Source organism: Megalops cyprinoides, chromosome 19 (genome assembly GCF_013368585.1).
Source record: "Megalops cyprinoides isolate fMegCyp1 chromosome 19, fMegCyp1.pri, whole genome shotgun sequence".
Lineage (NCBI taxonomy): Eukaryota > Metazoa > Chordata > Actinopteri > Elopiformes > Megalopidae > Megalops > Megalops cyprinoides.
The window spans coordinates 9904676-9922487 of record NC_050601.1 but is presented as its reverse complement, the minus strand read 5'-3'; the positions used below and the strand labels follow the sequence as shown (position 1 = coordinate 9922487).

General features: G+C 42.4%; 1 protein-coding gene across 1 annotated transcript; it reads right to left on the bottom strand.

The window, feature by feature from the left end:
* Window positions 1-4041: 4041 nt before the first annotated feature.
* On the bottom strand, window positions 4042-17695 carry LOC118794948 (SEC14-like protein 5). The gene is made up of 14 exons (XM_036553244.1): window positions 17633-17695; window positions 13211-13360; window positions 11827-11958; window positions 11475-11603; window positions 10854-11070; window positions 10103-10215; window positions 8191-8469; window positions 7928-7998; window positions 7564-7735; window positions 6715-6849; window positions 6305-6442; window positions 5624-5866; window positions 4267-4430; window positions 4042-4181 (listed from the first exon to the last, which is right to left on the bottom strand). The coding sequence occupies exons 1-14, from the start codon at window positions 17693-17695 to the stop codon at window positions 4076-4078; spliced, it is 2112 nt and encodes a 703-aa protein (XP_036409137.1). The 3' UTR covers window positions 4042-4075.
* Between the last annotated feature and the right edge of the window lie 117 nt (window positions 17696-17812).

Here is a 17812-nt window from a genome sequence, read left to right as displayed (position 1 = left end):
TACTTTTAATTTGTTTTTTTTTGTTTTTTTTGTTCATTTTAATATTACAGTTCAACTCCTCTTCAACTGTCAACTCAAAATGACCGCACAGAATGTTGGTGTATTTAGCTAATTCTACCAGAGTCAAAAGTTCTGCAGAGTGTTTTACGCATTTTACACGTTTAGGATGGAAATGATGGAATTGTAGGCCTGAATAGGACTGCTAACGAGACTGAAAAAGTTTTAAGCCTAATGTTACGTTTGCCCCACAGAAAAGGTTTTTAATTTTCTTTGCTAGTTTCGTATTTATTTAGATGGAATCTGTGTAATCTGCAGTCCCTTACAAAGTTAACCTATCTAGTGAATGATTTTCCACAAATTCTGTAAAATGTTTTTTTTTTTTTTACCTTCCTATTGCAATTATCATTTTCTCCACTAGAGATCTGAACAATATTGGTACTAAAAAAGACAGAAAACAGTTGTGGCATCTCTGCCTCACTGCAGTACAGCGTGCATCATCTCTGTTAGATTGTATTTTTCAACATGCTGTTGGTCTTAACAGGTGCTGAAAAATAAAGCAATTACTGTGAAAGCCCAAAAGTGAATTCTCCTAACTTAAGCTAGGTATAATGTAAATATAAATCACAGAGTGCCTTTATGATATTATCTCCTCTTGTCTGCCATGACTCCCCGATGTCAGAGGCTTTGTTTTATATCCAGCAGCTAGTGTTATGTCCTTACTTTGCCTTTTATTTAGGACAGATTTTTTTTTTTTAAGTGACATCACTTTTTGTTTCCTCAGTCTGGACATGTCCTTTCCATGTAAATATGTACATTCTCCTACGTCTTCAACCAGCAGCACATATAGTTCCCTTCAGTGTGCTGATGTGTACAGTCCTGTTTTAAAGGTACTTGGACAATAAAGAAATGCAATAAAAAAAAAAAATTATGTGCATTTTGAAATGTGTTCTCGATGTGGACTCTGTCTTTGCTGTTTGGGGGGTCAGTACTTTTTGTATATAGAGATGTTTGTGGCTGTCACTCTCATGTGAAGAGGGAGCTGGCCGTACTCCTTGTAAGCAGTGTTTCAGTACAGTGTCTGCAGTGTTTCCATCGGGATGGTGAAAGGAATTATCTGTAGGGTTGGCCTGTATGTTTGGCAAGTTCTTTTTTCCCAGCGACCATCATCCAGAACTGGCAGCCACCAGGGGAGACACCCAGCATCCATTAATCTGCTTTAGCTGCATGCCACCTGCCTTTATCCAGGGCAACATACTTGGCCTACGTACTTTGCCCATTATCTGTTTATACAGCTGGATATTTGCTGAAGCAGTTCAGGTTAAGAATCTCGCCCAAGGGTACCCCACCTGTTATTTGGGCCTGGGATCATCTGAATCAGGCATACTTCCCTAACCAGTAGATCCACAGGAGAGGTTGTGTTGCAGTGCACGAATGCCCGGTTTGCTACAGTGAGGTGTGGTGGGAGGAGGTAGCAAGCATGTAGATTCTGATGGTTCTTGTCACATGGCTCATGGTCCAAAGAACACAGGTAGATCTCTTAGGACTGAAATGTGAGAATTCCTGCTTCTTCAGACAACTGTTAGACAGCTGGATTTGGACCAGTTATAAACACAAATGCTTAAAAGGCTTAAAAGTTTTTCATAAACACAGGGTTGAGGTTTTCAAAGTAATCTGATGTGGCCCTTAGCTCTTTATAACTTCATGGCATACATATGGGGGCTTGGAAGTACATGGGTTCAACTGTAAGGAAAAACCTGTCATCTGAAAGTTGCTGGCTTGAGTCTCAAATTAGGCAGTGTTCTTTTGCCTAAGAACCAGGTGCTTTACGTGAATTTCTTCAAGGTATACCCAGCTTGCATAACTGGTCAAGCTGTAACAGCGTTCGCTCTGTAATTCACCCAGATAAGGACATGTGGTAGGCTAATACATAATGTAATCTAATGGTGTCATTAAATGCTGTTAACATGGAAAGGCCTGCATCTGCAGCTTCTGAAGATCTGACGCTGATATTTTCATGCTGTCAGCACATCAGAGAAGTGATCTTATCAGCTAATGTGCCATTCTCCTTCATCACCACGGGAGCGCTGGCAATAGTATCAGAAGTGTTGATGTATGAATCCTTATTCAGCACTGCAGGTGGGCACCTCAGAGTTCAAAGAGCCGTTTGCTCTGCGGAGGCAAGCTGTCAGCGCTGCTCCAGGGGCCTGCGGCTTTGATATCCCCGACACTGCGGAGTATATCCTCAAAGGGGTGGAGAAGGCATGTATTTATGCGTGAGAATGTAGCTGGGTGCGGAACAAGTGTGCTCTGACGCGTTCTGTCTCAGTACGCCCGACACTTTTGATGGTAGGGGACTTTGGAGCATATGAGGTCTGTGTTCAGATGTTCAATGGGAGGTAAAGCAACTCATTTGGAACGGATGATGGGTGTTTTCAGGCGAGGGCCCCGAACTGAGACTGCAGGCATGAGCAAACCTCCACTTTCTCCTCAGGCCAGTCCAGGACATCCTGCAGATGCCCAATTCACAGATGTAAAGGTATCGCTACTTCCAGGTGGAAGTGTGTCAGAAAATAAATTTTTATTTCTGTCTTCTTTACTTTTTGTCCAGGCACTCCTGTCTGTTCTCCTGGGGTTAAATTAAACTAAACCAAAAGTATTTTGAGCCTGTGTCAATAATGGGAACTTTGAGTACACTGTGCTGCATCATTTAAAAAACAGAAAAAGGATTTGTTAAAAAAGAAAATGACATGTCAAGGGTTTTTCATTGGTTTATTTAACAATCAGAAATGTTCTGGATATGAATTGTGAATAAATCAAAAATTTTTGGTCTTCCATCCAGAAAACTACTACATTCTGCCCTTGTTTAAGCTTTTTAAATTGAGTTTGAAATACAGACTATAGGTGTAGAAAGCTGTTGTTACTCTCATTATGTAAAAATATAGTTTGAGTAACTGAGAGCTTATCAAAGTTAAATAATAAAAGACCAACTACCCAACCATTAGCTTTCCCCTGTAAAAGCTACCCCATCGATAACAGAAATTAATTTTATTGTTATCCTGATAATGAGAACTTGATGTTCTCAACATTTATTATGTAAATATGCTGCGAACAAATGTAGCCTTTAAAAGTCATTGCTTTTGTTCCTGCTAAAATATACATTTTTATTATGCAGCTAAATGTCAGTTACAACAATGCTGCTCATATTTTATATTCAACAACATGCCTTGGTTTTATTTGGTAAGTCATTAATTTCAAGTAGTTAATGGTTGTTGTAATCAATTAAATTAAGGCTGTTAATGAAAGGTCCCTGGCACTTGATTAGTGCATCCATTGTACCTTGTAAATATTGCTTATATAAAAGGCCCTGAAGTCATCTAAAGGTTTTTTTTGTATCAAAGCTGATTTGTGTCCTCATTAACTGAATGCTGAATTAACTGGCTTGAAGTTAAGGGAGGAACATTTGGTGATCTTCATTTTCTCTACCAAAGGTATCCTGAATATCAAGGACATGACTTTATGCATTTCCAGTGCAGGTTTTGTATCATGGTTTGCTTTCTGGTAATTTCAAGTAAAAATTGCATAATAAGGATAACACTTGTTTCTGAGAAGACTTAAGTTCAAGATAAGAGTTACAGTACATATTTGTCAGCTATACCCATCTCCCTGTCCAACATACTGCTGAATGATGTGTACACTGCTTTAACAAAGTAGTTTAGGAAAGGGACTGGCGGACATCTTAATAATGCAATACGCTTTCACTTGTCATTTATGTTGCAAAAAGATCTGCTGCAGATGAAACTCACCTGGATTCATGAAAGAGTCACTCCTATAGAAGTTTGTTTCATTTATTACCTACAATATTTAAAAAACTAGTTGCTCAATTGCAAACTTTCAAAACCTGAAGTCATTTGTAAATGATATTTCTTTCCCTTGTGGACTAGGCACTTCTTTGTATGTGTGTGCATGTATGTATGTGTGTGTATGTGCGTGTGGATGTACACTGAGATATGTGAGTGTTTGTGTGTTTGAGTGTCTGGGTGTCTGGCCCATGCCAGGTTAGGCTCTGGTCCTGGGTCTATCTGGAGGTGAGGGAGCTGTTCTGGGACTGGCTAGAGGATGTAGTGGCAGCACTGAGGTGGGAGAAGCCGCTCTGCCACGACTCCAGGCTGGTCATCGAACCCCTGCGTGACACACAGAAGCAGTCAGCTGCCTTCCTCCTCCACATTCACACCGCTTCACGGCTTTGTGATGTCAAGGCAATTTTACCTGAAGTCCCGGGAAGCCAACACCTCTGTGTAGTACATGACCTTGCACTTGTGGGAGGAGCCCTGCAGGATGGGTGGAGCGTCATCCGATCCGGATCCAGACAGAGGACCCCCCACCTTCCACTGCAGGATGTAGTGGCCAGGCCAGCGGGTTATGTGGGAGCCCTGCAGCCAGCATAAACACCCACAGTCATCCCTGCTCTGTCACTTATTGGCTGGAATTTATTATATTACTCCAACATTATAACCAATCCGTGAATTGTTGTACCTATTTAAAATATGTACTTTTTAATGAGCAATAAAATGGAACTTTGCCTCACATTTAAGTATAAAAATAGCATAAAAAGTATAAGTATAAAAATTTTGCATCATGCACAGTAACAAAAAATACTAAGTAAAAATTACATTTTTAATAGTACTAAATAAAACAATTCATATACTGTGTACACATTGGGTCTAGAAAGCCTACACACCCTTTCAAAATGTCTTCTTTTTATTGCCTTGAGGACTGAAATGAAAACCCATTAAATCATGTTTTCCACTTTCATTTAGACACGGTAATCCACAACATCAAAGTAAAAAAGAAAAGGCAACACATTTCTGAAAATTATTTTGAAATAGAAAAACTAAAACACCCTGGTTTCATAAGTTTGCACACCGTTTATAATGGAAGTTGTAATTGTGCTCCGGTCTAACCATTCACCATCTAAATCATGCCCAAAGGTAACTGACTTCACCTGACTAATTGATTGTGATAAGTTAAGGATAAAACCAGATACTTCTGTATGCTGTCCCAGCAGGTTTTCTTGTTTCTTAGTGCATGCCAGTATAAGGAAACAACTATGGGCAACAAGGAGCTACCAAAACATCTTCAGGATTGAATTGTTCAAAGGTACAGATCAGGAGAGGGTTATATAAAAAGATATCAAAGGCCTTCAGAGCTTTGACCAAAACCCCTTTGAAAATCTCTGGACTGATGTGAAGAGAGCTATTCATAAGTGGTCCCCTCACAATTTAAGTGAACTTGGTAGACATATCCAGACAGACTTGGTGCAATGTAAAGTATGTATGTACCAAGTACCAAGCATGAATTTAAGGGTGTCCAGACCAAGTTTTTTCATTTTTAATACTTTTTTGAAAAGCAGACATTTGATGTTTCACTTAGATATTGTTGGTTACAGTGTGTAAATAAAGCCAAAAAAGACTTCACTTGTCTTTATTTCAGCCTTAAAGGCACCAAAAACAGATTTTGAAAGGATGTTCAGACTTTCTAGATCCACTATGTGTATGCACACAGCTGTGCATATGTACATCCATACACACAGTGATAAAGAAGCGTTCTGAACTGTGAGATGCACCTGGATGCTCTCTCCTTCTCGACACAGGAGAGGTGGCTCCACCATGCTGTAGTCCACGCCGGGCACCCAGGTCTTCTCTATCAGCTGCACATTGCGGACACCCCCGGGTGCCGTGGTTGAAGCATCCTTACTGTCTGCCTGAGGGGCCCTTTTGGAGCGGAAGATGTTGAACAGCAGGTCTCCTCTCAGCACGTCAAAGTCCCACGTGATAACCGAGGAGCTCTCCGGAATCTCGATGAAACACTTCAATGAAAGAGGGCCGACATGTGGAATACTAATGTGCACCTGTAGAGATTCTCATCTCTTTTATCATCTTTTTTTTTTTTTAATTTGAGATGGCATCGTTGTGCACTGTGAAGGCATTCATTTTGGAGATTACTGTAATAACAGATGTCTGTGCTGCAATGATTCCATCCTTGAAGTTGTAATTATGGCAAAGAGCTTTTGTGTTTAATTTGTTCATGATGTATTTAAGTGAGTTAAATTGTTCGCTGTTGTATTGTAATTATCTTGTGCATCACAAGTGCCCCTTGGCAACTGTGAAATGACAACAGTAATAAAAACCATGACAATGACTCATAACGATAATAACTAATAATAATGATTAATAGCAGATAAAGATGAATATAATAACAGATAAAAGGCACTTTGATACAGGTGGACACTTTTTTATGGCGCTACCTCATGGGGTGCTCCTTTAAAGACATGGGCAGTCTGGTAGATGGTCTCAGCCCACAGTTTTATGTGGCCTGTATTCTCCGGCTCCTCCACTGTTTGATAGAGGGACTTTGGAACCAGGCCGCCCTCTGGCACATTGCACTGCCGAAGACAAAAGGTTCAGCTTTGCCTGTGACTCAGAGCATGTCTATGTATAGCATTCCTCCGCACATGCTTTGTTATGTTAAGGCAATAATGTTTCAAGATCGAAATGGATGTAGTGTAAAAGGTCAAAGGTATTCATCCCCTTACAAAAAGTAATATGTAGTATGAAGTGTGTGTGTTATTTTGCAAGTATAAATATGTCAAAATGATATTTAAAAAACAAATGCTTTCTATTCACTAAATTTGTGAAGTGAGGTGAAGAATCTTACGAGACAATCCCCACCGAGGAAGTCTGGGATGATCTCTTCGCTGATGTACTCTGCCAGTCCTTCCAGTCCCTGAGAGCTGATACCGCCGAGGACCAGGAATTTCTGCCGTGTGTTGTCATTTATGAACGGACTGACCTACACACACAGGCAAACACATCAAATCTCTATTTGCTTCTGGCATCCAACACTGGAATGATAACATGTCTTTGAAAACAAACTTATAGTTGCTCCAGCCTGGCACACTTGGCTGGTGTTGTTTCAATATCTTGGATAAGTACTGAACACTACACTGATGAGTAGCCCTACTTCATGTCTTATAAACAAAACTGAAGAGGTTGTTTTAGGACCTTCTTACTTCATTGGTTAAAGATGGCACTACCCACAGTCAAATGAATTATTTTACCACATGGATAAGAATCCACCTATGTATATGGAATAGCACATGAGCCAAGCAGAAATGCCTTCTTATGAGGAACCTTTCTATGGAATGATAAAGCAGATATATTTTTAGATATCTGGGGTCCATTTCTCTTTCGGACAGAGAGATGGCAAGGTCTGTGCCTAACAAAGGTGAAAGTTGATGTTGTAGGGGAGGTTTGGGGTTCTAAAGTGATGTTTTTTGATCATTTTTAAATTAATATGAATAAGTTTTTTCCTGGAAAAAAATTATAAATAGGAAAAAAAAAAAGATAACATATTTGAGTCGGTTATAAAAAAAAAGCATGTATCTCGGTTTAGAATAACTCTTCCTGGATAAATGCGTGTTTCACAAATCAATACATAACGTAACCAAGCAATGAATAAATTCATACAGCAATTGTGCAACTGTGCGCTGACACTGAAACTCACCAGTGTCCACAGCACGGGGAAGACGCGTGGGGCGCGCACAATCAGAAGCCTGCCCAGAGTTTCGGGGTAATTGGCCTCCACCACCTCAATGATCTGCAGGAGGGCCTTCACCCCCGGCCTCCACAGGTGCCTCATGCTCAAGCCTTCCAGGTCAAGGAGACACGTCCAAGACCTGGGCAGAGGAAGCACAGCTTCTCCAGGCTTCTGAATCAATATCCAGCTATCCAAGAAGCTACGCTTACACTGATAAGTGCAGCTTGGTAAAATGATTTTGACTGGATTGCGTACACTTAAGATCAGAAATTTAAAAGTAAGATTTTTGTATGTTTTTTGAACATGAGAACACGTTTGGACATGCACTTACGAGATCGGTCTTCCAAATATTTTGGTGTTCTCCGCACACCTTTTCTGTCCCTCCTCATTGATTGATAGCACCTGAGGAGAATACATCCAGATAACAAAAGTCCATTTGCCCCTTCGCTCTCACTGCTCTGTGGTCATCTCATACTAATGATTTCAGATTCAGACCCAGCCTTATGTTGTGTGAGAGTGCATGAGTGACCGGTAATATGATAAAGCACAGACGCAGTGCCCTTGTGTACAGACGGATGGCAGTAGAGCACTCACATGTCTGAGCAAGGCCTCCTCCCCCAGCGCTTTCACCAGGCCCTTGGTGTCCATCTGGCCCAGGCGCAGGATGTAGAGCGGTCGCCCGCTGCTGTCGTGGAAGTGCCACCCGCCGGCGTAATACTCCTCCAGGAAGGCAGGGGGCCTCCAAGCCTCCAAGATGGAGTCTACCTGGTGCTGCTTCCTCCAGGCCAGCGACTGGCACAGCATCTCCCGCGCCTTGTCCAGGTTGAAGTCCCGGGCGCGCAGGAAGCGGAGGATGTGCTCATCTTTGGGGATCTGTGAGAAAGGGAATGTTGCAGACTAGCTTAATCCTGCAGTGCACCTGCCCAAACCAGAGACCCAACATATGGAACCACTCAGACCATCAGTAACAATGTGCATTCAGTTTTATGAATGGAAGTCTTCAGGTTTTGTCTTGCGCTCAGCTCAGGTTATCACTGGACAAGCCTGGTCTTGCACATCAGAATAAAAGTAAATACTGAGAGCAAGGAAGAACATGTGCAAACTGGGCAGTGACTTTAATATTGTTTTGACATTTACAGCAGAAACAGTCCATTACTGTCACTCTCTGCCTCTTCATTCAAACAGCTGTGATCATTGATTGAGAGGCACTCGAAAATAGATTCAACAGAAGGTTTAAGATAAAAAACAATATGTCAAGCCTGCCACTCACAGCCCTGTCTTGGATTTAGAGCTGTAACCATGTGTGTACACACTAAAATAATCTTTTGTGTTAAAAGTAATGAATTTGATGGATTTTTTTCTGTCAATGCGAGGTTAGGAAGGTATTGAGTGGCTTGCCTCCATAAATGAAAAAGAGACTGTAGCGATAACCTTGTGAATGCGCTGGATTTCATATTATTTAATAACAGTTTTATCTCATTTATACACATAGGTGGTCATCTAAGCCAGGTATCAGACAGACAGCACCTATTTTTAATGTGACCCCCCTGGACTCTGAAGAATTGATTTGTCCACTGCACATACATTTGATTACAAATGTAAACTGTATATTTAATTTCATTGTCATTTTTCTTTTCAATAAACCTTTACTCTTTGAGCAAACAAAAAAACATTGTTTCTGCACAGGGTGGCCCACGCAAAATCAAAAGTCACTCCCTAAATGTCAACAGGAATAATTATGGCCTCCAAGAAATTCAATTAGCTGGCTATCATGACCTGCTTCAAAGTTGTCAAAATGGATATTTTTCTATCCTAAAAATATCTTTTTGCGTGCAGTACTTTTGATGTAAGACCAAATGAAGATGAAGCTCTGCTACTGGATGAAATTGTACCGGTAACGAGCTACATCGGCATTTATATTCATTAGTACCAACAGACTACTGGTAGACATCAAATAACATTCAATGCTGGGTTTTACACACATGGACAGCTCTGGTTACTGTGCTCATCAGTTCAGATCTGTTAAGGTTATCCACACATTTCACACAGCACATGCTACCTTCTCAGCTTCCCATTCACGAAACTCTGACTACAGTAAAGAAACAGGATTGTTAAGCCACTAATGTGCTAATGCAACAACAGCTACCCGAGTGTGTAATGCAAGCATATGAAATGGATTTTCAAACTCCTCTCAGAACCTTAAGACAATGGAATCAGCCCAAGTACAAGGAGAGAAAAGTCTGTGCCAGAGCATTATGAGGCTGTATCCTATTAGAGCAAATAGCATGTCAGTGGGAGGGTTCTCAGAGTTAGAGCTCTGTGCCTTAAATGCAGCTGCAATTATATGATTATTCAATGACAGCAAACCCAGGGTACATTTTTAAAAACGGAAGTCACTGTGAACTTTACACACTGTGAGCATTAAATAAAAATGAATGTTTTATGGCACCAGGGGTCCTGTGAGAAAAAGGGCCTTGATGGCGACATGATCAAAATGGTGACATACCTTTCCTTTGTGGGTCTCCTGCAGCCACCGCCTCAGCTGAATCAGACAGCTCTCCTGCATTGGTGCCAGTTTCCCCAGGTAGCGCTCAATATAATCTGCATCTAACTTGTCCACTGTAAGATTATAAAGACATGACAGTGTGGTGCCCATTCAATATAACTACAGTGTGCTTTGTCCTTCACTTAGATTGATAACGACTGATCATTAATAGGAGCCAGTGACTACTAGGATTATATTGCTGTATACACATCATCATCAACAACAACAATAATAATGATTATTCCACAGATGACTGTTACCTTCCTGATGAATATTCACTTTTCCAGCTTTAACTAACAAGGCTCAGACACACTATCACAGATTGCCTCCCTCAAAATACAGACAGCACAGCATTTTACTCCTAAAATCTTGGAAAAGATGATTTTTGCTTGATAAAAGATAACAGAGAGAAGCTAAGTGTGTTTGATGTGAGAGTCATTATTTGGGGATGTTTTTCCCACAGCCTAAGCATTATCAAAGTGTGTGCCTCTTCAGTGCTGCTGAAACATTAGATGGCTGAAAGACTAATGAGGGGGGTCCACTGAAGTGGTCGCAGGGCAGGATCAGTGTCTGCTTTTGTGTCTTATTACCACATGACGGGCTTGAGAGAAAGCCTCAGCAGAGATGCAGCAGTGCTGGCACTCTGGTATCACATCTGTGGAGAGCGCCTCCCATTACATCTCAGCATGTCCTGACCATCAGGCCCGCTCACCATCGGGCGTGGTCGGCTCTGGCGGGCCGTCTTTGGTGACGCTGTGTGCGAGGGAGTCCAGGTCCAGCCTGGAGTCCGGCGATGAGAGGGGAGAGGGGCCGCAGGAAGAGGCAGGGGGCCCGGTCAGGGTATGCTTCTCCGGGGGCGCCCAGCGTGGGATTTCAGAGATCCCCTCTTCCATCAGCTCCTTCACATAGTACTCAATCACTTCTTTACCCTGCAGGGTGAGGATAATATTCTGTAAAGATCTGTATAAAATTACATTCATTATATTGCATTGTTGTAATTTAGCAGACGCTCTTATCCAGAGCGACTTACATGGTTTACAAAACATGTTATTCATTTTTATAGCTGGATATATTTACTGAGGCAATTGTGGGTTAAGCACCTTGCCCAAGGGTACAGAGCAGTGCCTCAGCAGGGAATCAAACCAGCTACCTTTGGATTATGAACCCTACACCTTAGCACTGTGCTACACTGCTGCCCCTGTCACATTGCAGCTATCAATATTCAACTGTTGTGTGTCACTGCTTGAATGACATCATTAAATCAACACTACAGTTTTAATACAGCTGATTTATAGGCCTGAATGACATAACAGCAGACCACTGTAATCATTACTCTCTTGATGTTGGCAGTGTACTGTTTCATGCCAATCTTCTCCACAGTGCTCTCAAATCCGAAGAAAGACTTGATGTCCATGGAGGCTGACTGCTCAAAACACGTCCAGTCCTCATTCTCAGGATGAACCTGAGGAACAGTGAACACACATACAAAGCCTTCTTTTAAAAAATAAATACAATGATCTCACATTGATGCAGAAAATATGCATCAAAATAATAACTCGAAAATAACGAAAATAATAACTCTTTAGCAGATACTCAATGACCAGGGTCAGTGAATTACCTCCTTTATTAAAAGCCATTTGCACACACATGCACACACTGGATGCATTGCATTCAAACACACTCACACTGTAACAGCAGGTCTCGGTGACAGCCACTCTGCTGGCGAAGGTCTCATTGTGGGCTTCAATTAGTAGAGTCCTGTCCTTCCAGTTATAAATGTTCTTCTGAATGAAGTAGACATATTCCACACCTGCAATCTGCAGAAACGGCCATCATAGGAAATGACTAGATGTATACAAACTTGTACAGCCATGACCTCTTGTGTGCATGATCCTGAGTATAGAAGATCATATTTTTACAAAGTGATTTTGATTTTTCATGATGAATCCATGAATGAATGAAGGAATGAATGATATACAGTCATTATGAATAGAACTTATATAGTCATAATGACTAAATGAATGACAAAGGCTATGGCAATCCTTCAATGGCAGATGCTGTTACATAGACTGATAATCAACAGATAAACAATCTAAAACAGGCATACCATAATCATACCAGTTCTAACAGGAAAAAGGCTATTTATCCTCCATCAGTGTGTGTGCGTGTGTGTGTGTGTGTGTGTGTGTGCACGCGCGCCTTCTCATCCATGGTCTCATCAGGAAGGCGTGTTATTCGAACAGGAACACTGATCCTGTACAGCTCTACCCACGGTTTAAGAGGCAGACAGGATCACAGCGGGGTGTTGACCCACACTGGCAGAAGCTCATTACACTGACTGTCACACAGACAGATCGTGCCGTCGCAGACGGCAGGAAGTCCTGTTTTCCTCCCACATCCTGCAGCTGTAGTATAGCGGTCATTATGACTTGTTTGTTTACAAAAATAGCATGCCTATTTAGAGGTTACGACTTCATCCCGTACATTGTCATTGCATTAAGCATGTATTTTTTCATTCTTTTACTCATTGTAATGATCATGCATGAAATATTGTTTTGTGTTACTACATTGCAAACAGAACACATCCTAATCAACACTGTCATTTTGTCTGTCAATTGACTCAAGAGAATTAATCAAGTGACCTATTCACTTCTACTAATATTGCAAACATGTCATATATTAGTGAGCTGGAACACTTTTTCATACATTTATTACACATATCACACATGTATAAAGTTACAAGGTAAAAGATACAAGGTTACAAGGATCAAGCTGTTTTTTAATGGCACATTTTCCATGCAAATATCCTCAGAGAGATAAGACAGCAAGAGTGATAGAGAGGGGGAAAAAGTTAGACATACTGTAAAGTGACTGTATCTACTCCTCACTCACCACCTAAAACTAAGATGTTACACTCTTATTGTACCCAGTTAACATGGTATTGCTAGGCCGTATGCATTCCCCAGCCAATAATCCAAATCCTGCCAGGTTTCACAAACACAGCTGTGCTGATCATGGTGGTGCCTGAAGCTGACAGGTGTTTTCCGTGTGGGTCCTGTGGCACCTCACCTTTTTAAGGAGCCGTGGCGCGTCCATGTGGAGCTTGCACCTTCGCTCCACCGTGCGCAAGGAGCCGTCCTCACTGGTGACCTCACCGAGGACCTCGCTGCCCAGGAAGACGGGGATCAGGGGACAGGTGGGGAAGCGCCTGTCATACGCCTGGGACAGGACAGACACACGTCAACGGTCACCTCCGGCCTCCCGTCCGGCCCTGCCTTGCTCCTCTGCAGTGAGGCGAGGAGTAGGCTGAGCGCATATGCACATTCTCATAACTGCTCTTTTCTGAAGAAGGGACACCCCTAAAATGCTTCCCTCTGTAGAACCGACTGCCTTTCCCATCTAACATACTGTAAACTCCATTCATATAATCTTCACAGAGTGCTATGTACTGTTAATACATTTAGGGTAAAATGTATTTAAGCGTATGTTACATTACAGTGTATCATTTGCAGATACCCTTATCGAGGGCAACTTGCCTTACCTCTACATCCATAACCATTCATAGAGCTAGATACCTGTATTATCAAAGCAGCACTGGCCAAATCTCTCTGCAAGGGTATCACAGCAGGTTCCCATCTGGGCCTCAAACCTTTTCACAGACATTTTCTATGGGTGGAGCAATTTAGGGAAAAAAATCATGTTGCAGGTGCAAGGAAGTAGCTATTTTTAAGGAAAAAAAAGTCATTTGAGTTCCTCAAAATTGCACGCCTTGTATATCTGCAGAGCAAGGTAATGGATTCAGGCTGCTCCACACTGTTAGCAGCACAGCCTAAAAGCACTGTCAAGCTACTCCACTTTCCTGGAATACTGGTGTGATATTGCATGACAGTCAGTCAAGCCAGTGTAGCCAGTGTTTGCTGCTCTAAGGATACCTGACAAACAAAATCATTCACACATACAACTGCAGAGGAGAGCTGCTGTGCAAGCCTTGCTCCTGTACATTACGGTTACTTCTCATGGGGAACTGAAGTGCTCCATCCACCAGACTGCGGCATTCTGCCGTGCTGCCCGGTCTTTTCAGAGCGTGACTCTGAAGCTGAGCTCAGAGGGGAAGGAGAAGGAGAAGCTCAAAGGGGAGCTCTCGAGCTGAGATCAGAGAGAAAGACTTCCTTTTCGTGTCAATTTTGCATGGACCCTCCAATGGACACACACGCACACGTACACACACACACACACACACACACACACACACACACAGGGCTTTCTACTCTATGATAACGGTCTTCATATAACAAAAGGAAGGACAGATGTATCCACGATTAATAAAATATGTTTTTGCAGTAATGCTATTGAGTAAGCCCGTGAGGTAAGGCTGGGTCATGAATACACCACTTCCTCTGCCAATCGTACTAAACCCACCAGGGAATGACCATAATCCTCACAGAAACAAAAGGGCACAAAAGTTAAAGCCAGAGAACACTGGGATACTGTCATGTGTGCAAATGAGTACAGTGAGCACACAAATTCCTCTGTTCGACATGTTAACATGGGAGTGAAGCACGTCCCACATGCTGCTATACTAAAGAATGTGGATGCATGCAATGCCTGACAATGATCATTAAATGATAGGCAGGAATGTCTGATTTCTGAGCTTCAATCGTTCAGAGAACAGTGACACTAATCCTTAAAATTTAATGTTCCCTCTCCCTGGCAGGCCAAAATGAATTAGAAACAAGCTACTGCCGCAACTATGAATGCTGAGCATGAGTTATGCACAGCACATTAATATATACTGTGGTCTACACATATCCAGTACCCATGTTACCCAGCCCAGAGGAAATCTTCCTAATGAAAACCTGGCTTCTTTTGGTACCCTGACAGGTTGGTTGTGAAATCTCTCAACTAGTGAGACATCTTGGTTAGACATCAAACACCCTTTGATTCTGGGTTATTACATCATTGGTACAGTTCTGAAGAGGACCTCAAAATCAAGCAAAATGAAAAAAGACAGAAAAAAACTATATTATTACTGCAAAATGACAATTTGGAAAAGCAGTGCTGTGTTTCCACTTTGGCTATGAAATCATTAGCTGGATGAAAAATCCCCTGCCTTCTGTCTCTCAGCACATGGCAATACTAACATGAACGTCAGCCTTCTGCTGCTCTTTTTAATTCTCTCCAACACTTTTCATCTGATTCTGTCCAGATGAGTGACCTTAAAGGGCCTTGCTTAATGCCCTTTATACAGCGGGCAGGGTCCTGTCCAACTGACAGAGAAGTTGCGACTGCCGGCAGCTGCTTTTTGTAAGGTGTCTGCAGCTGACCACCGAGCTGCGATGCTCGTGCAGCGGTACGGAACACGCCCCGAGCCAGACGCAGTGCAGCTAGCTTTCATGCAGCGCGGCAACAGGGTGGGCAGTGGATCTCAAAGTCAAAAGTGGAGTCAAAATCTCCATTCCGAGTGAATCTCTACTGACCTAGTGCCGTAGAACCTGGCTGCTCGATCTTGTTTCCTGAGGCGTGCAGTGTTCTTAGGCTTTTCTTCCCACGATGCCCTTAGCTACCTGATCCCAGGAGTCATCATCTTGATTAACCCCATTTTAGCTTCCCTTTAGCTGGGAAAAACCATTGTGATGTGTCTTTCAGTGCTGTCTGGCAACGTCTTGCTTGGCAGGCACAGTCATATTTTTCTTAAATAACTTGTTTTTAAATTATTTAATATAATCACGGCTCTCACCTACTATATGAGGTCTGCATGAAACATTGCAATATGCATTTCAAAGCTTGCCAAGCCGGGGAAAAATTTGTGGGAATATGCAGTCTGACAAAAGCTGAAGATCTTCCACTTGGCTGGGGAAGGTGAGGAAAAATAGTATACCCCAAGAGAACTACTGCTGTGGCTCAGACTAAATCAAAGCCTGATCATTTTCCTGATTCAACATCCACTGTTAACCACAGTTTAGACAATATTTACAATATAATCCTGGATAAAGACATGATTTGGCGTGAATCCACAGTTCTACACAGAAATCTTTCAGTGCCCACACAACAGCAATCCACAGGCTCTTCATAGCATAGCAAACCTGGTGAGAATCCACGAACATAAACAATTCAAATCACAGCAGCTTGCATCTCTACCCACACCGGGAGATGCTCAGGAGATTGCTGTCAGGGCTGTTAGATTTTGTGAGGAATCGGCTTCTCCCATCCTGGAAGGCCCTGTCATTAATGATGGCACAGGGTTGTCGCTCCCCTCTCTGACAGCCGATGTCATAAGCTCCACCCCCCCACCATTACCCTAGAGAACAATTGCCCCTCGCTCTCATTCAGCTCGGAGCAGCTGGCATCCCCCAACAATGCCCGTCTGTGTCGCTCCGCATAGCGGGTGTGGGCGAGCTGGCTGCGAACACGAGTTCAGACAAATATTTGTCATACGCAATGGCACAGCCTACGGGATGCCAGGCGTGTCTGAAATAGGCAGCAGTCCTTCAGCGGGACAGCTGGGAGAACCCCAGCGCTGGTGCAGAGGCAGTGCAAAGCTCACAACCATAACACTGCACAGAGGCGATCTCAGCAGCTGCAAACTTCAAACAACTATCATTAAAGCTAAACTTTCTGCACTGGAAATATTTCTTTTGGTAGGCTTTATGGTCATTTGGACGCATTTTTGACGAGCATATTCTGCAGATTGAAGGGACTGGGTTGGAACGAGTGAGAACAGGATCAATGTTAATTACTTAATACTGAGAAAGTGCACATTTTCAGAGAGGTGTTAGCAGAAGCCACATGCCGCAGCACCATGGACAGCTCTCATGCTTTTTTTGCAGCAAATGCAATTTTAATTATCTCCCATGTCACTTCCTGGGTAAGAACAGCACAAAGGAAAACCAACAGGCAATTGGTTTCAATGTTCATCAAAAGCCAATGCTGCTGTATTGGCTGCATCAGTAGGGTGGAGGCTGTAAGTGTGTCAGCGGAGTGATGTGATTACCCATGTTGTCATATTGTGGACCATGTTCATACCAACATCCCCTTTTATTATCAGCAGCAGAAGAACTGAACTGATATTGTTTTACCACTGCCTTCAAGATTTGCATTCCCGCACACGCTATGGGTTCCCTTATGGACACACTTAGGCCTTAGGAGTGCACGGATCTACATTTTGATAAGAACACATTTTACGGCCTCTGTCGTAAATGTCCAGAGCCATTAGCTTTCCTGTCTGTTGTGTGCTTTCTCTCGTTAAGTGTTACCATTTACAAAAAAGTGAAACAGACTGTAATTGCATGTTGTTGAAGGGGGCTTGGTTGATGTGCACTGAAAAAAGTGAGGCCCCATGGAGAACCCTGAATGCTTGCAAGTAGCATCTTGTAGCAGATTCATTTGATTATGTTGTATTTGACAAGCATGACAACCCTTTCTCTGGGCATTTGCATAGGCAGTAATTAAGACCAAGGAAAATCTCAGACACTGTGATGTCACTGTACTCACCGCCATTACCATTTCAAAGGGGTACTTGTGGACTCTGACCGGAGACTGATATTTCTGTACCATGTTTGCTCTGCAATTAAAATGCAGCATTTAACAGAATGCAAATGCAAGCTACAGAACAAAGGACAAACGGCAATACAACAGAGAACACACTATGGGTATCACAAAAACGACTCTAGA